This window comes from Emydura macquarii, unplaced genomic scaffold (assembly GCF_026122565.2).
Source record: "Emydura macquarii macquarii isolate MOO-44397 ecotype Brisbane River unplaced genomic scaffold, CSIRO-AGI_Emac_v2 contig_2288, whole genome shotgun sequence".
In the NCBI taxonomy this organism is placed as follows: Eukaryota; Metazoa; Chordata; order Testudines; family Chelidae; genus Emydura; species Emydura macquarii.
The window spans coordinates 165,831-193,242 of record NW_027132425.1 but is presented as its reverse complement, the minus strand read 5'-3'; the positions used below and the strand labels follow the sequence as shown (position 1 = coordinate 193,242).

General features: G+C 46.3%; 1 protein-coding gene across 1 annotated transcript in view; it reads right to left on the bottom strand.

Annotated features, from left to right (window-relative positions):
- LOC137161235 (unconventional myosin-X-like) overlaps positions 1-27,412 on the bottom strand; it is a 279,065-nt gene that overhangs the window by 164,862 nt on the left and 86,791 nt on the right. Inside the window, exons 11-15 of the mRNA XM_067560340.1 lie at positions 18,733-18,851; positions 10,246-10,392; positions 9,526-9,626; positions 764-830; positions 118-210 (exon numbers count right to left, since the gene is read on the bottom strand). Coding sequence (XP_067416441.1) covers positions 118-210; positions 764-830; positions 9,526-9,626; positions 10,246-10,392; positions 18,733-18,851 — 527 coding nt within the window. The remainder of the gene's footprint in view (positions 1-117; positions 211-763; positions 831-9,525; positions 9,627-10,245; positions 10,393-18,732; positions 18,852-27,412) is intronic.

Below are 27,412 nucleotides of genomic sequence, written 5' to 3'. Positions count from 1 at the left end.
TGATAACACATAGAACAGACCTCACCCACCTTGTGTCTCTAATATAGAAGCGAGGGGGATAAGACAGGGGCAGTTATAAAAGAGGCAGAGTGCTGAAGGAATGGTTTGCTTACTTACCGCGTGCTGGCTGTGAAGTTTTTCCAAGAGGGTGCTGTCTGTGCCCTTGGGGAATCGACTCTCTTCGTTGACCAATGCCAGCAAACCCAGTTTCTACAGACAAATGTAAGACAGTCTTTACCAACCAGCAAAACTACAAACTGCACAGGACTCAGGCCAGAGAAATAAAGACACCCTTTGAGTTACATCCTAGAAAGCTCAAGTGAAAAAGGCACATACATGGTAGCCAATCCACAGACTCAACAAGCACAACATTGGCTTGTTGTCAAGTATGTGGAAATTTCTTTTAAAAATCCGTATTATGGAGATTAAAGCCCTAAGTCCATCCCAAACAATGAGCAGGGGTTTACATTCTTAAAGACGTCTTTTTAGAGGATGGAGAGACCCACACTGTTGGGAGGACAAGATGATCTTGCTGATCTACGCATGCTTTAACACATGGAAGCACCAGTAGACTCCCAGAGACCTTGTGATAGCCAACCATGGAACAGAATGTGGGAACCAGCCCTGCAACTTAGAGCCACACTGGCCAAGTACAAGAAAAGCAAATGCTTAAATGGAGGGAAAGAAAAATTGTTAAGTGTCATGCTGGGTCATGCCTGCCAGGATTCCTGGGACCAAATGAATTCCATAAAGAACTACCCACCTTCTCAATGAGATCCAAGCACTCTGCATTATCCATCCAGTCAATTGCTTCCCAGCTTATTCCCTCCCTGCCAAACAAGAAAAAAAACCCAATGATAAAAGGAGCAAGCTCCAAATCCCTGGGGTGTGGTGCAGAAATAAAGAGGCAGCAGAGAGCAGCATTCCCAGGACCCAAGAGGGATGCAAGGTGATGGACCATGCCACCATCACCACCACCAACTTCTAGGCCCTCTGGGGGAAGAAAGTAGGAAGTGGAAGACATGACTTCCAGGGGGGAGTAGGAGAGGGAGGAACAACTGGAGGCAAAATATCTGGAAATTTCCAAGAATCCATAGACACACCTACCACAAAGGAATGAAAAATGGATATTTTCTTCACTGAATGTGGAAAAAAAAAATCAGTTAAACCATGTTTTTTAAGATCCTTGGATTATCCAGTAATGGCCCTTGGCAGAGGCCTCACAAGTTTGGATGGGTTTAACTGAGGTTCTGGAATTCCTTCTGAGAGTAGTTTCTATTCCACAACTGAAGGAAAATGAGAATTTGCTATACTAGATCAGGTCACTGATCAATCACATGTAATATCCTGCCTCTGGTGCTATAATACACTTGGCCAACTGAGCAATATGATACACAGGAGCTATTTCCTGACTACTGAGGAGATTAGCTGATATCCTGAAGCAAAAGATCCTGTCTTTAGCATACCAGGAAGAAATATTAGTCATAAAATTATTGAGTCCTTTTTAAAATCCAGCCACTATTTCAGGCATGGGCAAACTTTTTGGCCTGAGGGCCACATCTACATATAGAAATTGTATGGTGGGCCATACAGAGGGTCAGGGGGGAAGAGGCAGGGCTGTGAGGGGGGAGCGGCCACCACATTGTGCTGCTTGAGGCCAGGAGCTGCTTCAGTCAGGGAGCCGTTGGGCCCACGTGGTGGGAGAGGGGTAGGTGGAAGGGGTGAGGCCAGGAAGGGGAGCAGCCAGCCAGGCCCAGCTGGACGGCCTGATGAAAGGCTTAGGCCTGGTCTGCACTGGCGACGGAGGTCAATGTAATGTCCCTTACATCGATCTCTGAAAGCCTGCATCTACACTGACACGGCAGTTCCGTCGACTTAAATCGTGGCAAAAGTTGACATAATAAAACCACCTCCGCAAGTGGCGTAGCGCCTAATTCGATTTTATTGAGTTACTTTTGCGTCAGTGTAGACAGAGCATAACGTAATTCAACATTAATGGCCTCCGAGAGGTATCCCACAATGCCCCGTTGTGACCGCTCTGGACATTCGCGCTCCACTGTTACGTGGTCACGCTCACTGGAAATGGCCCCTCCCCTCATGCCCTAGGAAAATGTTAACGTTCATTTCCTGTACAGCCAGCGTGGAGAGTGCTTTGTCGCTGGACTCCTCATGGCTACTGCAAGGCCCACACGCGCTCCAGCACGGAGTCGGCCAGAGGTCTTAGATCTCATCGGTCTGTGGGACGAGGAGTCCGTTATGGATCAGCTCAGAGCCAGCAAAAGGAATCTGGACATTTACGGGAAGGTATCCCAGGGCATGCTGAAGAAGGGACACAACAGGGACACACAGCAGTGCCGCGTGAAGATCAAGGAGCTGCAGCAGCCATATCAGAAAGCCAGGGAAGCTAACAGCCGTTCTGGCTCCTCGCCAAAAACATGCCGCTTCTACGAGGAGCTGCATGCAATTCTCAGCGGCGACCCCACCACGGTGCCGCCCGCAGCATTGATACCTCCACTGCATCCCAGTCCAGGGAGAATGATGAGGACTCCAGGGATGAGGAGGAGGAGGCGGAGGCGGAGGCTGAGGAGAGCAGGATGCAGGAGAGCGGAGTGTCCATTCTCCCAGACAGTCAGGACCTATTTCTGACCCCAGAGCAGTCCAGCAGCACACAGGACAGCAATAATGATCCCAGGGAAGGCACAGCTGGTGAGTTTTTTTCTTCTTAGCAGTTCTGTTCTTTTAAAGGGGGGGGGGGGACGGAGGGGGCAGAAAGGAGATTTCAGGCATTCAGCGGACTTTACTGGGGGGTTACTCCCAGAACAGATTATTTATGTGCAGAGACATGCTCCAAGAATCATCAATTGATATCTCAAGGAAACTTTCATGTAGGTAATCTGTTATCCTTTGCACAAGGTTTCGGGGGAGGGCAGCCTTGTTCCTTCCTCCCCGGTAGGATACTTTGCTGCGCCACGCTGCAATCAAGGGAGCCGGCATCATGGCGGAACACAGCATAGCGGCTTAATGCCAGGCTGGTACCCTGCTGCGTGCAGCAAATCTTCCCTTTGCTCATGCGTTACCCTCAGGAGACTGATATCGCTCATGGTCACCTAGGGAAGACGGCGCATGTTTAAAATACCAGAGCTGTACAGCAGATGCCCTGTACCTCTGTATTCCCCATTGTAGTGTCCTACCAAGTCACTTTCATTATTTTGATTTGGTTTCAGAAGAGATTATTAAACCCCCCCCCCCGCGCTGTCCTCAGATCCCCTGTGGCCGCCTCGTGACAAAACGGTCATCCAAATTGAACCATGTTGCCCAGTCACCCTCTAATACAGGGCATTTGAAATGAGCTTTTTAAAGATCACGAATCCTCTCTATAGCACAGTGAGGTGCCCCTGGTTTACCATCTCTGTAACGGCACAGCGAGCCGAGCCTTCTGGGATGTTAGGAATGGAATGAGGGTCTGGGTTTGCCTTGTGCACTGCAAGGGGAGTATTTTACACATTGTTGCAGTTGTTTCATTTTCTTAGGTCTGCTAACAATGGCAACCTTATGCATTTCTTTTCGTTCTGTAGACACCTCAGCCTTGGCCCAACCCTCCAGAAATGCTGCGGAAAGACTATCACAGATTAGAAAGAGGAAAAAAAATCAAGAGACGACATGTTTGGTGAGCGCATGAACGACTCCGTGGCCGCAGAGATAGACCTCAGAGCATGGCAGCTGACCTTTTCCCAGAATATGGACATAGATAGGGAGAGTTGCAGAGAAATGCAGGAGCATGATCGCAGTACCACGCAGGAGATGCTGCAAATCATGCACAACCAGGCAGACATGCTCCGGTGGCTTGTGGAGCTTCAGGAGGAGCGGAGACCAGACAGAGTTCCACTGCAGCCCCTCCATAAAGCTCCTCCACCTATGGCTTTGCTGCCCTGCACCTCTCTCACCCCCAAGAGGTCTCAGAGAATGGCCAGGCTGCACTACATGATGCACTCCACCCCAGTGGAGGCAAGCAGAAAGCAGCGGTGGCCCCGCTGACAGCTGGCCTTCAAGCAACCACACTACTCCTCGAGACTGTGAATGAACCCTTCCCCCTCCCCATGACTTGAATGTTCATAAATAAAAGTTTGCATCATTTCAACACGTTTCTTTATTAAATCATATCTTGTTTTGGAGGGATTTGGCGAGTACTGATATCAATGGGGGGGGGTGTTGAGGAAAGGCAAATAACATACAGGAACAGAAATCACTCCTGCATCTCATTGCAGAACCTGCTTTTCAAAGCTTCCCTAATGCAAAGCGCTCCACGGTTAGCTCTCAGCATATTGCTGGCATCTGGCTGCTCATAATTGGCAGACAGTCTTTTTGCCTTCACAGCCCACCCCTGGGGGAACCTCTCCCCCTTCGCTTCACACACATTATGAAGAACACAGCACGCAGATATCAGACGGGAGGTTCTTTTCACTCATGTCCAGCCTAGTGAGGAGACTCCTCCATCCGCCCTTTAAACGCCCAAATGCACATTCAACAGCCATTCTGCAAGTGCTTAACCTGTTATTAAAAAACTCCTTGTCACTGTCAAGGTGCCCCGGTGAACAGCTTCATTAGCTAAGGGAGCAAGGGGTAAGCAGGATCCCCCAGGATCACTATCAGCATTTCCACACCCCAAATGTGAATGTTTTGGTCAGGGAAGAAAGTGCCCGCCTGCATCTTAAGAGAACAGCCCCAAGTTCCGAAATATGCATGCGTCATGCACCTTTCCCAGACCACCCCACACAGATGTTGGTGAAATGACCCCTGTGATCCACAAGGCCCTGCAGGACCATGGAAAAGTACCCCTTGCGGTTTATGTACTCGGTTGCTAGGTGGGCAGGTGCTACGATAGGGATGTGCATTCCCAGCAGTTTGGGAACCCCATCACGGCAAACCCATCCACCGTGTCCTGCACATTTCCCAAAGTCACTAGCCTTCGTAGCAGAAGACTATTGATGGCCCTGCACACTTGAATCACGGCAGCACCCACTGTAGATTTACCGACTCCGAACTGATTCCCAACCAACCGGTAACAGTCGGGGGTTGCCAGCTTCCACAGAGCTTCCACCAACAGATCTTGTCTCAAGCGAGTGTTCACGCGCTTCAGGGATGGGGCCAGCTCCGAGCAAAGTTCAAGGAAAGTGGCCTTTTGCATACGAAGGTTTTGCAGCCACTGGTCATCATCCCACAGCTGCATAACGATGCGGTCCCACCAGTCTGTGCTTGTTTCCCTGCACCAGAACCAGTGCTCCAGGGACTGCAGATTGTGAAGGAAAAAGAAGATGGGGTCTCTGTTTCTGCTGAGAACTGATTTTTAGAAATGGCTGCAAAAGCCTGAGATGGAAAGTGCCTTTCTAGCAGAAGTTTAAATCTTAGAATGTTAAGGGTTAACAAGATAGTTATGGAACCTAGACACCAGCAGGGATGGAATGCAGAGAAAGACCTTGTAACTTAGATAAGATAAAATGCTGTGCTAAGAAAATTCCTGGATGGGTAGTTTTTTTTAGTGTGTATGACCATGGAAGCTGTGACGTATAAAGATTTCTGTGGAACTATATAAGCTGTTAAAATTTAGTTTGAAGCTGTTCCTTATATTTGAAGGGACCACCTTCTTTACGTAAAGAATAAACTCTGATTTTGCTAATCTGTTGTTTGGCTAATTCTGGACTATTCCCCTGGGCAATGGACTTGTAAATAAGGACCCCTGAGTTTGGGTTCTTTCACAAGATGATGCGTTACAGCTTGCAGCAATCGGTAATTGTTCCGCTCAATGGCTTGTAGCAGGGCAGCCTCGGTGGCATCGCAGTTGCCTGTGGTTGGCTTCTTGCTCTAATTCGAAAATACTCAATGATAAGCCACAATGTATTTGTGACGCTCACAATAATAGTGCAGAGTTGAGCTGGCTCCATGTCTCTGCAACAATGGCAAGCGTGCGGCGTAAACAAACGGCGCTAAAATCGGTTTCCTGTTTGTTTGGGGGAAGAAGGGAGGGGGAAGCAGCATTGCATCATGGGATGATGAAACTCATCCCAACAGCCACTGGGGCTAGTTGCACTGTGGGATAGCAACCCACAGTGCACTGCTTTGAATGTTGACACAAGCATGGTGAGTGTGGACGCACGAGACTGGCGCAAACAGCGTGGTTTGTGTATGCTCCAGCGACTTCTAAAAATCGGCAGATGAAAGTCGACTTTAAGTAAGTTGACTTCACTTTGCAGTGTAGACATACCCCAAGATGGCCCATTGTCTGTAGTTTGCCCACCCCTGCACTATTTGGACACTTCCAATGAGAGAGGGAGAGTGTTCTTAACATGTGATTCTTGCAGTGATGGAATCAGCTGTGGGAATGAGTGTATAAATAGCCTTGTATTCTGGCAGTCTTTAGAACTTAAAGAATTATCTATTTAGCTGCTCTCCTTTACAGAGCTGCTCACATCCAGCCTCAATGACCCTATTCAACTGCCTCATTCAGAAAAACAAATGCTTCTGTCTTGGAGCTAGAGGGGAATATTTCTCTGCCAACCCTCTCAAAAGGCTTAGATATTACAGTGATGGCCATCAAAACAATATCTTAACGGTAGATAGTAGGGCTCTCAATTATTCACAGTTAACTCAAGCAATTAACTCAAAACAAATTAACGATTAAAAAAATTAATCGCAGTTTTAATCACACTGTTAAACAATAGAATACCAATTTAAATTGATTACAAATATTTGTAATGTTTTTCTATATTTTAAAACATACTGATTTTAGTTACAACACAGGATATAAAATGTACAATGCTCACTTTAGATTACTTTTATTACAAATATTTGCACTGTAAAAAAGATAAACAAAAAATAATATTTTTAATATTACAATAATTTTACCTCATACAAGTACTGTAGTGCAATCTCTATCGTGAAAGTGCAATTTACAAATGTAGATTTTTTTTTTTGTTACATAACTGTACTCAAGAACAAAAAGTCCATTCAGTCCTACTTCTTGTTCAGCCTATCACGAAGACAAATAAGTTTGTTTACATTTACGGGAGATAATGCCGTCCGCTTCTTATTTAAATGTCACCTGAAAGTGAGAACAGGCATTTGCATGACATTTTTGTAGCTGGCACTGCAAGATATTTATGTGCCAGATATACTAAACATTCACATGCCCCTTCATGCTTCAACTACCATTCCCCAGAGGACATGCTTCCATGCTGATGACGCTCGATAAAAAAATATTGCATTAATTAAATTTGTGACTGAACTTCTTGGGGAAGAATTGTAGGTCTCCTGCTCTGTGGTTTTACCTGCATTCTGCCATGTTATGACAGTCTCAGATGAATACCCAGCATGTGTTGTTCGATTTAAGAACACTTTCACTGCAGATTTGAGAAAACACAAAGAAGGTACCACATGAGATTTCTAATGATAGCTTCAGCACTCGACACAAGGTTTAAGAATCAGAAGTGCCTTCCAAAATCTGAGAGGGACGAGGTGTGGACCATGCTGTCAGAAGTCTTAAAAGAGCAACACTCTGATGCAGAAACTACAAAACCAGAACCACCAAAAAAAAATCAACCTTCTGTTGGTGGCATCTGGCTCAGATGAGGAAAGTGAACGTGCATTAGTCCATACAGCTTTGAATCGTTATCAAGCAGAACCCATCACCAGCATGGAAGCATGTCCTCTGGAATGGTAGTTGAAGCATGAAGGGGCATGTAAATGTTTAGCATATCTGGCACATAAATACCTTGTTACATCGGCTATCATAGTGCCATGCAAATGCCTGTTCTCACTTTCAGGTGACACTGTAAATAAGAAGTGCATAGCATTATTTCCCATGAATGTAAACAAACTTGTTTATCTTCATGATTGGCTGACCAAGAAATAGGACTGAGTGGACTTGTTGGCTCTAAAGTTTTACATTGTTTTATTTTTGAGTGAAATTATGTAAAATAAAATAGTTCACATTTGTAAGTTGTCCTTTCATGATAAACAGATTGTACTACAGTACTTGTATGAGGTGAACTGAAAAATACTATTTCTCTTGATTATCTTTTTTTACAGTGATAACAGTATAAAGTGAGCACTATACACTTTGTATTCTATGTTGCAATTGAAATAATATATTATAAAGTGTAGAAAACATCAAAATATATAAACAAACGGTATTCTATTATTGTTTAACAGTGCAATTAAAACTGCAATAAATTGCAAGTCTTTTTAATCTTGTGATTAATCATGAATAATTTTTTTAATTGTTTGACAGTCCTAGTAGATAGCTGTCTAGAGTACCCAACTCCCAACTGTAAACTCAGGGAATAACATGCCCAGGGCTTGCTGTTGGACCCCTCAGACGCAGAGACAAAACCACAACCACTTCCACTGGAGAAGAGTCACTAGAAAAAAAAGTCCTCATAGCCTTATACAACTTACAGATTCAAGGAACTTTCCCTTTTCAGACCAAAGCCCCATTTGGAAATAAGGCATACATTTTTAAGAGTGAGGGTAACTGACCATTAGAACAACCCAGTGATGGGTTGTGGTGTTGGATTCTCATCACTGGCAATTTTAAAATCAAGATTGGATGTTTTTCTAAAAGATCTGCGCTTGTTCAAACAGGAATTGTTTCAGGGAAGTTCTATGGCCTGTGTTATACAGGAGGTCAAGCTAGATGATCACAGTGGTCCCTTCTGTCCTTGGGATCTAGGACTGCAGTAGAGCCAAGGTATCCAGTTACAACACATTACAGACTGGATACAGAGGAGAGAATTTGGAATTTTCAGATTTTTGTATCTTTTTTGCTTCCATAATGGATTTAGAAACAAAAGGCCGCAAGTCTTGGAAACACCTTCACCATGTAACAGAACGGAGCTGGGTATGGTTCTGTGAATGACTGCCTGAGAGAGTTGGATGAAACAGAAGGAAGCTGGAGAGGGGCAGGGTAGTGCAAAACTTTCATTATAAAATTTGAAACCAAGTGAAACTTTAAAAATCTTAAACTTGGGCCTGGTTTCCTGCAGTTCACATCATTCCAGCACGTTTCAGGTGCCAGGGAAGGGTTTATTGTTTAGGATGGAAAGCAGGCGAAACTTGCCATTTCAACCAATTCAATATTGAGATTGTGGCCTCAAAAAGATCTTCTGTGAGATACTGAATTACAGCAGGGGGGTTACTGTAAGCAATGTGGGGTAGAGACCATCTTTGTACAGTGCCTAGTACAATCCTGTCCTGCTGCATGACGCACTACAGTAATACAAAAATAATAATGAAACACTAGAGAAGTGAGTCACTTCTTGCTTGAAGACAGAACTCCCACTCTAAGAAAAAGTGCATTGGACATTCCCCACCAAAGCATATTCACTGGCTAAAGCACTGCAATCAGCCAGCTGTCCCTCCAGTCTGAGCAAGGAGAGCCTCCTAAATGCTGTGCATCACTAGGAAAGAATTATGTTCTCAGTTTTGCATCCTGAAATTTGACCAGAGGCATTGCTCCTTCCCCTTCATTACCTGTTGTACTCTAGCTGCTCCAGGGAGAAGATGTGTTTGTTGAAGTATTCTTGTAGTTTCTCATTGGCATAGTTAATGTTAAATTGTTCAAAACTATTAATCTAGGCAAAAGGGAAAAAATGATAAAATTAGCATTCAGGTTATGTTGGTCTGTAAAACATGCTGGTCTTTAAAAGGCTCATCCTGTGAGGACAACGTGGAAGGGGAAAGGCATACAGAAGACCTGCATTTAATGAACTGTGTCTATATGAAGTCCAAGGCCAGAATACACTGGCCTTTGGATAATGCAGAAGAGAGTGGAAGAGTCTGGTGTCACTTCACTCTCTTTCCTTCCTATTGGTTATTCATTCTGTCACAGGGCAGCTAATTAACAGGCATCCCTCACCTATTATCACAAAAACACAAGAACACAGCAAGAATGTGAATGTGTTAGAAGCCACACATCTACTGTGCACACATATCACAAGATACAACTAATGTCTATCACAATTCACAACTCATCCACCCACAAAGGGGAACTAGCTATCTATCATCTTAGCCCACAGGAAGCCATGCACTGGAAAGGGGCAGGCAAATGCTTCTCAAACTCTCTCACGGGGAAAAGATGTTTCCCAGTATATGTTATATTGATCCACACCAGATATCAGCCTAGCAAATTTCTTTCATACATCCAGTGAATCTTCAGAAAAAAACTGGTCCCCAAAAAGATAAAGTACTAACCTGGAAGTTCTCAAAGCCAAAGATATCCAGGATGCCCACAGATTTAAAGTTTTCCTTGCCTTTGATCTTCATATTAATCTTCCCAATGAGCCATGAAAAGCACTGGGAATACAGTGCCATTGAGAGAGAGTCTCTAGAGTCAGCTGCCTGTGAGCATATAAGGAGGAAAAAGCTGTCATGACAGAGGGAGCACATGGATGTTACCATTGCCACTACTTTACAGTCCTTCTGAACATAAGAACACCCATACTGAGTCAGACCAATGGTCCATCCAGCCCAGTATCCTGTCTTCTGATAGTGGCCAATGCCAGGTGCTTCAGAGGGAATGAACAGAACAGGACATCAAGTGATCTGATGCTAAGGGTGCCATCCCCATCCTACAGAGTTATCATATTGCCATGCCAGCTGGACAGAGCCATGTGTTTGGCTGGCTGCCCTCCAGAATATACACAGCATGATGTTTAGTAAGCATCCAGGCTTTTGCACAATGCTACCACTGGGCTAATCATAGCAAAGTCACACCAGCATGACCCTTTAGGAAGTGATCCCAAAAGCTGAAGCAAGTGGAAGACCCACTGACACCTAGGATGCAGGCGCTGAGGGCTTGTAGGATGGCAAGAGACCTTGCTATTCACATAGGCCTTGCAGTCACTGTGGGGAGGCATGACCTCTGAGTCAAGAATTTCGAGTTACAGAGGAGACACACAGATACAAATGACACTGACAGCTTAAGAACATAAAAACACAAGAGCAGCCATACTGGATCAGACCAATGGTCCATCTAGCCCAATATCCTGTCTTCCAACAGCGGCTGGCGCCAGATGCTTCAGAGGGAATCAACAGAACAGGCCATCCATCCCCTGCTGTCCAGTCCCAGCTTCTAGCAGTCAGAGGCTTAGGGACACCCAGAGCACAGGGTTGCATCCCTGACCATCTTGGTTAATAGCCAATAATGGAAGTAGCCTTCATAAATTTACCTAATTCTTTTTCAAATCCAGTTTTAGTTTTGGCCTCCACAACATCCCCTGGCAATGAGTTCTACAGGCTGATTGTGCCTTGTGTGAAGTACTTCCTTATATTTATTTTAAGCCTACTGTCTATTAATTTCATTGTGTGACCCCCTGGTTCTTGTGTTATGTGAAGGGGTAAATAACACTTCCTTCTTTACACCAATGAAGATTTTATAGACCTCTACCATATCCCCCCTTAGTCGTCTCTTTTCTAAACTGAACAATCCCTCCCCCGCCTCCCCACGCCCCCCCCCCCCCCCCCCCGTCCTTTTAATCTCTACTCATATGGAAGCTGTTCCATACCCTTGAATCATTTTTGTTGCCCTTCTCTGTACTTCTTCCAAATCTAATAGAACTTTTTTGAGATGGGACAATCAGAACTGCATGCAGTATTCAAGGTGTGGGTGCACAAGGGATTTATATAGAGGCATTATGATATTTTCTGTCTTATCTATTCCTTTGCTAGTTGTTCCTAACATTGCTAGCTTTTTTTTGCTTTTGTGGCACATTGAACAGATGTTTTCAAAGAACTATCCACAATGATGCCAACATTTCTTTCTTGAATGGTAATAGCTAATTCAGACCCCATCATTTTGTATGTATAATTGGAATTATGATTTCCAATGTGCCTTACATTGCACTTCACTTTGAATTGCATCTGCCATTTTGTTCCCAGTCACCCACTTCTGTGAGATCTCTTTGTAACTCTTCTCAGTCAGCTTTGTACTTAACTAACTTGAGTAATTTTGTATCATCTGCAAACTGCCACCTCATTGTCTACCCTTTTGACAGACCAAGTACAGATCCCTGGGGGACACTGCTATTTACCTCTCTCTGTTTGAAAACTGATCATTTATTCCTACCCTTTCTTTTCTGTCTTTTAACCAGTTACTGATCCAGGAGAGGATCTTCCCTCTTATCCCATGACAGCTCACTTTGCTGAACAGCCTTTGGTGAAGGATCTTGTCAAAAGTTTTCTGAAACTCCAAATACAATGCGTAACTTCCATCTACAGTGTAACTAGAAGTTCTTTGAGATGTGTGGCCTCTTCTTTGTATTCCACATGTGGGCACACATGCACACCATGCATCTGAGTATGGAAATTCTTCCAAGCAGTGTATGTATGCTCACATGTGCATCGTGCTCTCAACCCAGAGTGTAAGAGACAGTTCAGGTCAACACCTCTCCAGTTCCTCTTACTCCAATCCCACAGGATCTGAAGCAGAGGGGATGGAGGGTGGGAAGTGGAATGCATATAGGAACCACACATCTTGAAGAACTTCCAATTACAGTAAGAAACCTCCATTTCCTCTTCTGACACACATAGGTGATTGGCAACCAGTGCTCAGATTGGAGGTGGGTGTGAGGAAGCTGAGAGCAAAGATGACTGCAGTACTCATATCCTTCTGCTGCATCCATACCGAGGCATGAACTACAGTGTAGTTTGTCACGAAGATGTGGACAGAACTCCAGATGGCTGCCCTACAAATGTCCTGAAGTGGGACAGAATATAGGAATGCTATTCAGGCAGCCTGTGTTTGCATGGAGTGAGTGAAGACACCCCTATGGGGAGGAATTTTCACGACCTTGTAGCACTCCAGGAAGTATCCCAAGACCTACTTGGAAATCCTCTGGGTGAATATGGCTTGACCACATTATCTCTCTGCTGTGGTGATAAGAAGTTTTAGTGATTTTCTGATGAATCTGGTTCTTTGTAGCTAGAATGCCAGGACACACCAGACATCAAGGGAGTAAAGTCTCTTGTCTTCAGCAGAAGCATGGGGTTTTGGCAAAAATACAGGTAAGTGTATTACTTGACTGATTTAGAAATCAGAAACAAATTTTGGGAAAAACCTGGGGTGTAGTCATAGAGAAACCTTTTCTTTCTGGAAAAACGGTATAAGGAATGTCCGCCAGGATGGCTCCGAGCTCACTGTCCCTCCTGGCTGAAGTAAAAGCCACTAAAAACACCACCTTCCTGAACAGGTGGGTCATGGAACATGACACCATGGATTTAAAAGGCAGGCCTGTGAGCACTGACAGGACAAGATTAAGATCTCATTGAGGTGTGGGTTTGGTCACTGGTGAGAAAGTCCTGAGTAGGCCTTTCATAAATTTGTAGCTGGATGAGTGAAGACAGAACATCCTTCTACTGGAGGGAGGAAGGTTCTGATCACTGCTAGGGTGTACTTGCAGTGAACTAGGGTGTACTTGCAATAGAGTGATCTGAGGTCTTCAGGGACAGGAGATAGTCTAGCTGTTTTTGACAGTAATTTTCCTCATCTAGAAAGGACTGAAATTCGGCTCTGTCCTCTGTGGGAAACTTGTCTATGAAGCTCACAAGCCTAAAATAGTTATTGAAATCGTATTTCGATAACAGAGCTTGTAGTCAGCGACACAAAATTGCAGGCGTGCAGAGTAGAAGACTTTGCTTCCCAGGAGGTCCCGTGTCTTAGAGCTCTTATCTGTTTGGATGGCTCTTTCTGTGGCTGCCTGTACCGCCAGTGAGTTGGGGGCAGGATGGGAGAACAAAAATTCAGCTCCCTTGGCAGTACCAAAAATATCTCCTCAGCTCCTTTCACTGTACAGGCACAGGATGCTGCATGCACCATACCATTCTGGTCGGTTCTAGTATGGCCTCATTGATTAGAAGGGCCACCTCACTCTGTCCCTGAGATTGCAAGATATCCAGGGACCAGCACTGAGGGTCCTGGACCTTCACTTGTGGGATTTGAAGGTCATTGGCAACTCTTTGCAGTAGCTCCTGGTACTGCTGAAGGTCATATGGAGATGGTGAGGAAGGAGTGACTTCTTCATCCAGAGATGATGACAAGACACCCTTTGAAGCTGATTACGCTTCAACTGTAGTATTGTGTCCAGTTCTGGGTGCCACATTTCAGGAAAAATGTGGACAAATTAGAGGAAGTCCAGAGAAGAGCAACAAAAATGATGAAGGTCTAGAAAACATGACCTATGAGGGAAGATTGAAATAAAATTGGGTTCGTTTAGTCTGGAGAAGAGAAGACAGGAGACATGATAACAGTTTTCAAGTACATAAAAGGTTGTTACAAGGAGGAGGTAGAAAAACTGTTCTCTTTAACCTCTGAGGATAGGACAAGAAGCAATGGGCTTAAATTGCACCAAGAGCGGTTTAAGTTGGACATTAGGAAAAGCTTCCTAATTGTCAGGGTAGTTAAGCACTGGAATAAATTGCCTATGGAGGTTGTGGAATCTCCATTATTGGAGATTTTTAAGAGCAGGTTATACAAACACCTGTCAGGGATGGTCTAGATAATACTTAGTCCTGCCATAAGCCCAGGGAACTGGACTAGATGACCTCTCGAGGTCTCTTCCAGTCCTACAATTCAATGATTGGAACCTGCGGATCTGGATTCACCTCCTTCTCCTTGCACACTGATGGATCTGAGTGGCAGGAGGGAAAGTAGTGGTACAATTCTTGAGAAAGGCCCAGATGCCTGCCATAAAGATCCCAGAGACCCCAATAAGGCCAAAAAGAGGGACCGATTGGTTGTGGGGGACCCACAGAGAATCGGTACCAGTGGTCCCTGGGGAGGGGAGTGTACCCAAAGGAATAGCGAGTGTGACTCCTTGAATGTCTGTGAGGGTTGGACTGTTTCTGCAGAGATACTGGAGTGGCTCTGACTCATGAGAGTTCAAAAACTGCTCCACTAGTAGCAGCAGGACTGTCAGTACTGGAGCACTCCTGGCCAGATGGTTGGTGGTGGGATGGGTCCCGGGACATCAATGTAGACTCCTCCTGCTGAGTCCCTCAGGAAGGCCAGGACAGACAGAAGTGGAGATTATGGACAAGGAAGGAATATATCTTCCAGTGTATGTAAGTCTCAATATGCCTGGGTGTCCGAGGGGTTCTGGCAGTCAAGTCTGATGGACCCGGTGCATCTATGGCATCTGGATGGTCCTTAGACGAATGAGGTGGTCCTGACAATGGGTCCAGACCAGTGCTTGTAGACAGAGCTGGCTAATGTTGGTCCTTACACTTCAGTAGTGAGGTGACCATCAGAACTAGTAGATCTTTCTTTTTATGTATTTTGCCTTCCAGTCTGGGGTTTTTAGTGGAGCTGGTTCCTTAGGTTCTTTGTGCAATATCTCACCCAATCTGGAGAGACTCAGGGAGGGAGTGTGTCTCTTATGGACAGTCCTCAATGGGGATCTGTCCTCATGCTCATGAGAGTGACCTCTGCCCTCATGGGGAGCCCTAGAAGAAGAGTCTTTGGGCTTAAGCATTGGAGGCTCCAGTCCCTGGCACGTGCTTGGAGAGACACTGAAGGTTAGTTAAAGCCAGCATACAGCGCGAGGAGGGGAAATCTCCCTGTCTTGGATTGGAGAGGGGCCTCAGTTTTCTCCATCAGGTGCTTTCTCAGGTGAAGCTTAACCAACTATTAAGCTAAGAAATAAAACTATTTACAAATGTCTTTACAGGCTGTACAACGAATTGAAGGAGGACACAAAATTCCAACTCAAGCCATGAGGCAGTAAGAAGGAACTGGAGAGGCCTCAACCCACATAGCCTCTTATACCCTTGATCAGGAGCACAAGGCGATCTACAGCACATGTGCAAGTCAACGGACATTACTTGGAAGAATATCCAGACTCAGTCACATGGCGCACATGTGTACCTCCATGTGGAATACACATAGAGACCATCACTCAAAGGCCAACTGGATCACCTTTATCCATGTTTGTTGACACCCTTAAAGAATTCTAATAGATCGGTGAGGCATGATTTCCCTTTACAAAAGCCATATTGACTTCCCCAACAAATCATGTTCATCTGTGTCTGATCATTCTGTTCTTTACTATAGTTTCAACTAATCTGACTGGCACTGAAGTTAGGCTCACTAGCCTGTAATAACTTGACTCAGCTCTTCATTTTGAATAATTGCAAGTTGTGACTATTTCAAAGATGTCTGTTTCACGTTTTGGCCTACCATGCTAGGTCTTTGCCAAAACACTGGCTAGAGCCCCAGCCCTAGAGGGAATTTCACAAAAACACTATTAGCTTCAGGGACCTCTTCTTCGAGGCTTTCTGTGCACACAACATCAAAGTTACAGGAAGTATTGGGCTAGGCCATTCACCAGACAACAGGCTGCTTGAGGTGCTATTCTGAAGAAGATACCATATCCACATGCAACATGATTCTCCCTATGACAATACAATCACCAGTCATGTCTGGTGGGGACCCAAACCTCCCAAGAAACCCTTCCCTTCTCTCAGCTTTTGCACAGAGCCAGGGCTGAAGGAACACAGTCCCTCCCTCCCCCACTCAGCTGCCCTGCAGGGCACAACCCAAGATATTCAGCTTGTCCCTTCCCCCTCAGTTAGCTCACAAAGCCTGCCCTGAAAGATGCCAGCTCCTCCCTCATTCTGCTGTTTCTCTCCATCTGTCAGGAACCTTGCCAGCCCCCTCTCCCCCGCCCCACACACACAAGTGGGGTCTCAGCAATCTAAAAATTCACTTCCTACTGTTTTATCCAGTCTGGCATCTTGAAGGCAAATACTCTAGGTGGATGTGGCCAGGGGGAGACTCTGCCCCTTTACACCATCTCCTGAATTCTAGCAGCCTCAAGCACATCCTGGGACCTGTATCAACCCACCCCAAGAGGTAGTTGTAAAGCAAAGGCACATTGACCTTGTGGGGTTTTCTCTCTCTGCTCAGATGGTCAGTCCTTTCGTGGGGGGCTGAAGCCCCCCTTCTAGACAACCTCTTTCAGTGAACCAGCTGCAGAGAGGAGAAACACACTGCCAGCCAGATTGTATGGTTGTATAATGTCTCTGCCTCATCTTCCAGGAATGGGCCCTCCCCACCCGGGAATAACCCAGCAACGCTGCTTTGCCCCTACTGTAGCTCAACGGGGATCCTCAATGGCTCCTTTCATTCTCCCAATCTTGCTTGACTTTTGCCCAGCTTGCACCATTCAACACACTGAAATGTCAAAGCTCAGAATGGTAATGAGCCTATTACACAATAAGAACTTCCTGGCAGCTCCATGCCCCTCTGTTTCCAGAATTACATCTGGGATTAGCTGGACACAGTACTTAAGAGGCCCAGGGAGGGGAATGGATTTGGCAGGTCAATGCAGAGAGCCTAACGGATAGTGATGGATCTGAAGGAAGCACTGTGCTTGTTCCATCAGAAATAGTGAATGGAATTGTTTTCTCTCTAAGGCCCTGTCTACACTTACCTGTGAGATTCGGCGGCAATCGACGGGAGTTAGGCATAGTAAGCAAAAAAACTTGCGTAACTCCCGTCGACTGCTGAGATTCTCTTCTGCGCTCTGTCTGCACTGCGCTACTCTTGTAGCTGGTCTTAGTATGTCGATTTCTGGATCGACTGAGCGGGTCTGCACTGACTGCTCAGTTGATCCAGAGAAATCAATCTGACGGCAGTGTAGCCGTAGCCTAAGTGTCCAATCACTGCCTTTCATAGGTATAGTCAACAAAGGGGCGTAAACAAGCAAGTATGGCTACCACAGCACTGAATGGGTAAAAAGTTCTGCCCAAGGAGTGTGCCTTTTTGTAATCTGCATCGCCACATGTTATTGTTCTGAACTGCCTGGGGCTCCCTTTGGTATTCTCAGCCTTCCCTGGAGCATTGCAAGTGTTGCTTTGCTGTAGCATGATGCTCACTCATTCCCAGTAATACTGCTCTGTGTTTATGGTCAGTAGCAACACAGGACACGGTTTTCAAACAAAAGTCACCTAGGAACGTGTAAAAACAGCAGCTGTGTCCTCAGATGACTAGCTCCCTAAGATTGAATGACCTACAGCACCATGCAGTTATAAAAGTTAATAGACACCATGATGTTATGAACCACAGACACAACAACATTATGGCTCAAGCACTACACTGTTAGTCTCAGATATGTCATGTCTATTACTAACGCATTTGTTAAAAGTTATGCCTGAATACTGGTTGTACTGGTGAACAGGAAGATCGTCCTGAAGGAAAGGGCATGCGGCACTGAACTAATCTGCAGTGTGTACTCATCAGTCAGGTCTGAGCCTACTCACTCAGACCCAAATGGAGAGTTCTCCACAGCTCAGTTACTGTTCTTGCAAGACGCCAGGGTCTGTCTCTCCTGTGTCCAAGCCCAGCTCCTCACTAACAGTACCCAGTCACAGATTTGATTTTGACATGAATTTCTCAGTTTACCTCTTCCCCACTCAGTTCCACATAGCTTTTCATTGCCTACACTGTCTAGAGTCCCTGAAAAACCACACAATCCTCATTCTCTGGGAAGAGGACACCTTCGCCTCCCTTCTTCCTCCCACAGAGCACGCAATATTCCATCAAACAGCCATTTTGCAGGTCTCAGAGTGTTGCTCACTTCTTCCCTTTAAAATTCACGAATGCTGCCACCTTGGGGCAATATCCACAAAGTGACACTGAAACAGAGCAAATGATTGCAAGTAAACAGGAAGCTGGACACTCACCTGCTCCACAGTGAGAGGGGAACTGATCTCTTCTCCACGTAGAATCATGGATCTTTGAGTCAACACCTCAGACAGCTGGAAGGCATCTAAGCCCAAGAGGTCACTGGCATTGTTCAGTACTAGGACAGAAGAACAGTAATTTTATTTGCCCACGTTCACCTCAGCAACAATGGCTTTCACTGTTTCTTTGTTCACAAGGAAATCACCCACTGAGACTCAATTTAGGACCCCAGGTACATTGCCTGCAGACAAAGTTTGAAGCACTAGCATCGTATTTGCCTTTTGGGCACATTAATGAGAGTTAAAGCCAGTTGACAATGTACTGAAGGTTCCCCTCACTCAAAGCACCAGACTCAGCATTCGCTCCATACAGGAGTCAGACATTTGTATATAAGTGAGCATCTTTAATGGTAAGAGAAAGGACAAACAATATTGATTAAAATCCAGCCCCAATGAGCCATTTAGGGTGCCTCTCCTATCCATATGGAAGAACAGTATGAGATTGGAAAGGCTAGGTGCAGACACATCCAGGAGATGCTGGACAAAGATTATATCTCAGGGTTTTCATCCCAGCAAAATACCTTAAAAAGCAAACCAGTCAGACAGGAAAATGTCAGTAAATGGCCAGCTCAAAGCGAAAGGATCCAAAAAGGAATTATGTAATTAATGAACCAGATGTATGGCATTTTATGTAGTGCTAGATTCTGAACCAGAATGTCATGAAGTACTCGGGCCTGGATCCACAAAGGGACTTAGTTGTTGCAACATCTAACTTTCAAGTGCCTAGAAAATCATTGGAACATTGTGATCCAAAAAGTCTGAGTTAAGTGCCTGGTCTCCTATATAATGAATGGGGAAAGAGAGGCATGGGCACCTCAGAAGGGGATCCACAGAAGCCAAAATTCTAGGCAGGGATAGGGAGCTGCCTAAGCTAGCCAATAGAAGACGCCAATGAGAGTGGAGTGTGCTAAGCTCCCCCTCACCCTCGAGTTCAGAGCCTAAGTCAGGCTACAAGGAGGCATCTACCTAGGCTTGGGAGACACAGCGAGGAACCCCTCTCCTGAGTCAGGTGGCTTAGGGGCCTAAGTTGTTTCTAGCGAGAATGAATTCGGTATCTGCCGAGTCTTACACACAACAGTCAAGGGGTGCAGGGAACTTCTTCCTAACATTTAGCCCAGTGGTTAGGATACTCACCTGGGAAATGGAAGACCCATAGCTGAAGTCCCCCCTCTGTCTGAAGAGAAGGGATTTGAATAAGAATTCCCACCCCTCAGGTGAGGGCTTAACCACTGAACTACAGAATGATTCTCACTCTCTCTCTCTCTCTGAACCAATTGCTATTTAATTATTTAATGATTTAATTAAAGTTGAACAACTTCAATAGGAGTGATAAGTGGAAGGATTTCTTTAGGAATGGACAACTCCTAAAAGAGATGTAGCTGATGTAGTTAAAAAAAGAAAAGAATCCAGTGCAGCCAAGAAAAACATTCAATCTTTATTTTAAAATTGTCCGTGATGAAGAATCCACCAAGACTGTTGGTAAGTTGTCCAAATGCTTAATTACTCTCACTGATAAACATTTGTCTTATTTCCAGTCTGAATTCATCTAGCTTCAACTTCCAGCCATTGGATCTTGTTATACCTTTTCTCTGCTAGACTGAAGAGCCCATTATCAAATATTTGTTCCCCATGTTGATACTTCTAAATTACAGTTAAGTCACCTCTTGTCCTTCTCCTTGTTAAGGTGAATAAATTGAGCTCTTTGAATCTGTCACTATAAGGCATGTTTTCTAATCCTTTAATCATTCTTAAGGTTAAGATTTTGTCACAGTTCTTTTTTACTAAAAAGTCATGGAGAGATCACAGGCAATAAACAAAAATTCACAGAATCCAAGACCTCTCCCTGATTTTTACTAAAAATATCTGACAGAATGGGGCTAACAGGGCGGAGGAGATGAGAGCAGAAGGGCAGTGTGTCGTCCCCCCGCAGTTTGCAGAGGCAGTGAGCTGGGGGCCAGAACTGGGTGCCTTGACTAGGCATTAGGCTTGTCTCACCTGCTCCTTGGAGAGAGTATCCCTGAGCAGGGATTAGATTCCAGTGGGTCTTTGGGGTCTCAACTCTGGTTCGGGGGGATATGGAGTTACCAGCAACTCATCTTGCTCGTGCCAGGGTGTCTCGAAGTCACCGTCACAGATGGTCTGATTGTACCCTTGTGTTTGGGCCTCATAGGCAGCCCGGAGGTTCTCTTGCAAGGGCCCCTGCCTAGACAAGGTGTTCTTGCAGCCTGAATACATACTGGAGCACCCCTCAGTGTAGGATAGGGTCTGTTCCCATGTCTCCAGCATTAAGTCCATCAGGCCCTGGGGCTGACGGCCATATAGGAGCTCAAAGGATGAGAAGCACGTGGACGGATGCCTGAGGTACCTCATGCAGAGCTAGCAATAGGGGGGAAGGAGTTGATCTCAATTATCCTCCGGGAGTTGATCCTCTGGGAGGAACGTTCAAAGCATGTTCTTGACGGTCCAGTTGAACTGCTCCACTAGTCCATCAGTTTGTGGATGATACATAGGTGTCCAGAGCTTCCTGATCCCGAGGACGGCACAAACCTCCCATAGGAGTCGGGAGGTAAAATTTGTCCCCTCATCAGAAAGTAACTCCTGGGGCAGTCCAACTCGAGCAAAGATCTCTGCTGCCACAATGCAGGAGGTAGCACTCCTCGGGGGACAGCCTCTGGGAACCGAGTGACATAGTTCAGGACTACCAGGATGTACTGATAGCCAGCAGTGCTCTTTGGGAGAGGCCCTACCAAGTCCCTGGCCACCAGTTCAAAGGGCATCCCCACTAACGGGAGAGGGACCGGGGGGCCCTAGATACGCCGGAGGGTGCCACTAACTGACATTCTGGACAGGGGGCGCAATTGACCTTCATGTCTCGGTATATGACTGGCCAAAAAAACAGACAGGACCTGGGCCTGCATCTTTTCCAGCCCTAGGTGACCGGCTGCCAAGATGTCGTGCACCAGCTGGAGCACAACTAGCCTGTGGCACCACGGAATGAGTAGCTGTGACTGGGGATTGTAGGTCCGAGGGTACAGCTCAACCCAGTATAGTCAATCCTGGGTAAGCTCGAAATGTGGCCACTGCTTGGCCCTCCGGGCATCCACCATGACCCCATCCATGCGGGCCAGTGCTCATAGGTGTGTTTCACGGTGTTGTCCTTCCTTTGGTCCCAGCAAAAGTCCGTCCCCAGTCCCAGATTCAGGTTCCCCTACTCCATCTGGGGGGTTGTCTGGTCCTGTTCCTTGGTCGGTTATCCTGGCAGGAGCAGCAGGTCTTCGGGATTCAGTCTGGCAGTCGCAGCCAGCCCCCCTTTGGGGTCTGTCTTGTCGGTCTCAGTCATCCATTCCTTGGGGTCCCCTTCTTCTAAACTGAGTTGGGGGAACAGGCTCTGGGGCCATAGGTCCTGGAGAAGTTGGGGGAATTCCAGCCAGTCCCATCTGAGGATGATGGGGTAGGGTAGTTCTGTGGCCAATGCCACAGTCATCTCTTGGGTCACTCCGGCCACTGTGAGCGTCACTGGGGCTGTGGGGTAGATTCAGACATCCCTGTGTATACAGGGGAGCCGTATTTGGCCAAGGCTCCATCATAGGCTAAGATCAATCAGCGACTCATCATGGTCCGTCTGCACCCCAAGTCAAGAAGGGCATCCACGGACCGGTGGCCAAGGCATACAGGGATGGTCACCTTGGCTGGCTGTGGCCGGTGGGCATGGTTTTCGGCGGTATGGATTATTCATACAGGGAAGTCTATCATGGGACACTGCCTCTGCAGGTACCCAAATTGTCCACATGCGAAGCAGGGTCCTACCCCTTAGGGTTCCGCCTGTGCCCCATCACTGTGCCGGGGTTTGGAGGGGTCTTGCTTTGGGGTCTTCCGGCCCTCCGTTTGACCTATGGATGGCCAGGAAGTCATGAGTTCGCATTGTGGGGTAATTGGGGTTTAGGGCCATCCCCACAGGAGAGCAGCAGTCAGGCGGTTCTCTGGGGAGTGGAAGGCTGTCGTGTGAGGCTGGTCCCCAGGGCCCCAAGATCACCACAGGGCCTGCCAAGCTTTCAGCTGCCAGGAAGTCCTCCATGAAATGCACAGCAGCCCTCAAGGTGGTAGGATGGTGCCTCATAACCCAGGTACAGCCTTGGGCAGGGTGGATGTGCAGAAACTGCTCTACCAGGACTTGTTTGGCAAACTGAATGGCAGCCCACTGGTACGGCCAAGGACAGCATGCATCCTTCAGTGCTGTGCCACAACTCACGGTCGGGTGCCTACCGGGTAGGTCTTCCCTGCAATCGACGCCGAAACTTCTCGGGGGTAATATCCAGTATGTCCAAGATGGCCACCCTCACTGTGCAATAGTTACGTGCTCCCTCATCTGAGAGGGCATGATACACTGCTTGAGCAGGTCCCATTAGATAGGAGGCCAAGAGTGTAGCCCACTGTGCCAGGTCCCATCCTGCTGCAGAGGTGATACATTCAAAAGTCACCAGGAATGCCTTGGGGTCATCCCCCAGTCCCATTTAGAGAGGTGTAAGAGTAGCCCAGCAGCTGGTGTGGGGATCGCACCTCCAGTGGCCGAGCCAGATGGGGTGGGCAGGAGAGAGGCTAGCTGTTGCGAATATTGTCACTGTTGCTGGGTGCCCAACTCCCAGATGAGTTGTTGTTGCTGGGCCCCCAGTTGTTGCAGTGGCTGTAACTGCTGCTGGAGCTGGGCATCCTGTTGCTGCTTCTGGCTCGTGGCCCACCACTAGAGTCGATGTGCGGGCAGAGCTGGCAACGGGGTTTGATGCAGGAATAGGTTCCTGAGTTAGCGTTCCCTGCAACAAACCCCGTTGCCAGCTCTGCCCGCACATCGACTCTAGTGACACCATCACAGGTCCTAACCACATCAGCCACACCATCAGAAACTCATTCACCTGCATATCTACTAATGTAATATATGCCATTATGTGCCAGCAATGCCCTCTGCCATGTACATTGGCCAAACCGGACTGTCACTACGCAAAAGAATAAATGGAAACAAATCAGACACAAAAAATGGTAACATCCATAAACCAGTCCGAGAGCACTTCAATCTCCCAGGACACTCTGTAGCTGACTTGAAAGGTGCCATACTTCTACAAAAAAACTTCAAAAACAGACTTCAGCGAGAAACTGCAGAGCTGAAACTGATCTGCAAACTTTACACAATCAGACTGGGTCTGAATAGGGACTTGGAATGGTTCTCTCATTACAAGAAGTAATTGTCACTGTTCACACATTCTCACCTTCTAATCAGTGGTTGTGAATAGGCCTCATCTTCTCTAACTGAATGGACTTTGCTAACACCTACCCTCCCCATTGTTGTTCCTTACCCTTGGATGTATATATGTACACCCTATCTGATTTCTATTCCTTACATCTGATGAAGTGGGTTGCAGCCCACGAAAGCTTATGCCTGCAGAAATTAAATTTGTTAGTCTTTAAAGTGCTACAGGACTCTCGTTGTTTTTGCTGTATACAGACTAACACGGCTACCCCCCTGGAATTTATATTCCAGTAGACTCAGAGACTCAATCAGGATCATTGTGCCACGATCATTGAGCAATATGCTACACGAACACCTAATCAGAAAAGCTCCCAATCTAGTTTAAGTCATGATACAAATGAGTGCCTATGTGAGTTTAACAAAAACCAGTCCAGTAAAATGGGAGGGAGGACAAGAGTAACAAAGATAAGATCATTCAGTTGCAGCAACCCACAACATGCACAGCTTGAATGCTCCACAAGACCCGTTAACAAAGGTTTTTTAAAATTATTCTATATATAATTCTGTAAATTTTTTAAAATCTTTGCTCATTTCTATGGTATTTTTTAAACTTCTGTCCGTTTAGGAACCCAGGCTTAGCCAGGCCAGCTCAAACTAGATACCTCTAGTTGGGGATCCTGTCTCCGAAGATGATCAATACAAGACACTTTGGAGGAAAGTGGATGAAAATCTGTAGTGGACAATTTTTTTTAAACCTCTGCAGGTTTCTGTTTCTTTTTAAATATCTACATACTTTTATTTATGTACAGAACATACTTGGTAGAATGAGGATAATCAATGGGACACAGTAAAACCAGGTTCAAAATATATTGGAAGGAAAGAGTAGAGGCACTCATGGTCCTTTGAGGGGACAAAGTACTTCCCCTCCACCTTTTTAGCAGTTGGGGGATGGAAGGCTGGGGTCTGCCGTAGGGCCTTTACCGCGCTCTGGATGGTTTTTATGAGTAGCAGGGCTACCCTGGCTGGTCCTGGTGAGGCTAAAATGTTCATCATAGGGTCCGCTCCTTCAGAGACCTCCTTGACCTGAAGCCCCAGGTTTTGGGCAACTTTACAAAGGAGCTTCTGGTGAGCCCGTCTATCACCGGTGCCAGTGAAGATCCCATGGCAGCCTCATCAGGGGATGAGGAGGATGATTCCCTGACCGGCACTGTCTCCTGACTCTCTGCTTCCAGGGGATCCTGTGGTGCCGAGTGTTCAAGCTCGGTGCCGGGTTGTGTGTCTGATCAAGGTATGACTTCTGAATGGGGCGGCTAATATCTGCTCCCGGAGGCCAATGAAAGGGAAAGTCCCACATAAGATCCCTGGGCTTGATGGAAGGCCCATGGGGTCCAAAAGGGCCACTGCACCAGGACTTGCCACTGAGCTGGCCATGGCATGGAAAAGGGGTGAGCCGCCTCCATTTCATGTTATGACCCTCTCTCACGGTGCCGACTTCGAAGTGGAATCCCACATCTCTGAGCGGAGTCAGATCCCAAATGATCACTCCTTGGGAACCAGGGCAGCACAGTGGCCCTCGGTGCTAGTGATCAGTGCCAGGGAGACGGTTGGTGGGGCATCACTGAAGGCTTGTCCTTGGAAGGCACCAAGCGTCTCTTTAGTGCTGTGGGCTCTGGCTCTGGTACACCTTCCCTAGCCAGAGGCAGCAGTGCCATTCACTTGATAAGTTCCTAGCAGCCTCAAATGTTTCTGGGTGAGAAGTGCGGAGGTGCCGGACTCAAAGGTCCCTTTGCCAGGACCAGAAGTAACGGCACCATAGCCACGGGAGCAGAAGTTGAGTTGCCCAACGCGAGTCGCACTCCACTCGCACCCTTGAGCCCAAATGGTTTAGGTGTCGGCAAACATCCCCTGTCCATTTTCTTCTGATTTTTCCATGGGACAGGAGAGAGAGCGCGGTGCCGCACTCTTGAGGTGTCCCTCAGTGCCAGTGACCCATGCTCTCAAGCAAAGTAAGCAGTCATGGGATAAGAGGGAAGGTCCTCTGTTGGACCAGGAACTGGTTAAAAAATAGGAAACAAAAGTTAGGAATAAATGGTCAGTTTTCAGAAGGGAAAGATGTAAACAGCAGGGGCCCCGAGGGATCTGTACTGGGACCGGTACTGTTCAACATATTCATAAATGATCTGAAGGGGTAAACAGTGGGAGGGCATAATTTGCAAATGATACTAAATTATTCAAGATAGTTAAATCCAAAGCAGATTGCGAAGAGTTACAAAGGGATCTCACAAAACTGGATGACAGGGCAACAAAATGGTAGATGAAATTCAATGTTGATAAATGCAAAGTAATGAACATTGGAAAACATAATTTCAACTATACATAGAGGTTTTAAATTAGCTGTTACCACTCAAGAAAGAGATCTTGGAGTCACTGTGGATAGTTCTCTGAGAACATACCTTTTTTCACTGCCGCTGCACATTGAGTGTAACAAAATGTTGGGAATCATTAGGAAAGGGATAGATAATAAAACAGAAAATATTGTATTGCCTTTTTATAAATCCATGGTACGCCCACATCTTGAATACTGCATATAGATCAGGTCGCTGCATCTCAAAAGATATTTTAGAATTGAAAAAGGTACAAAAAAGGGGGATTAAGTGATTAAGGATATAGAAAAGCTTCCATAAGAGGAGAGATTAATAAGACTGGGACTTTTCAGCTTGGAAAAGAGACGGCTAAGGGGGGACATGATAGAGGTCTATAAAATCATGACTGGCATGGAGAAAGTAAATAAGGAAGTGTTATTTATTCCTTCTCATAACACAAAAACTAGTGGTCACCAAATAAAATTAATAGGCAGATTTAAAACAAACAAAAGGAAGTATTTCTTCTCAGAAGGCACAGTCAGCCTGCGGAACTCCTTGCCAGAGGATGTTGTGAAGGCCAAGATTATAACGGGATTCAAAAAAGAACTAGAAAAGTTTAGGAGGATAGGTCCATCTATGGCTTTTACCCAGGATAGGCAAGGATTGCTGTTTGCCAGAGGCTGGAAACAGCGACAGGATGGGGGAGGCAACCTAGTGACAGAGGATGTGGAGAAAGCTGAGGTCCTCAATGCCTTTTTTGCCTCTGTCTTCACAGACCAGGTCAGCTCCCAGACTACTGCACTGGGCGGCACAGAATGGGAAGGAGGTGAACATCCCGCAGTGCTGAAGGAACAGGTCCAAGACTATTTAGAAAGATTGACACACAAGTCCATGGGGCCAGATGCAATGCACCCGAGGGTGCGGAGGGAGTTGGCTGATGTGATTTCAGAGCCATTGGCTATTATCTTTGAAAGCTCGTGGCAATTGGGGGAGGTCCCTGATGACTGGAAAAAAGCAA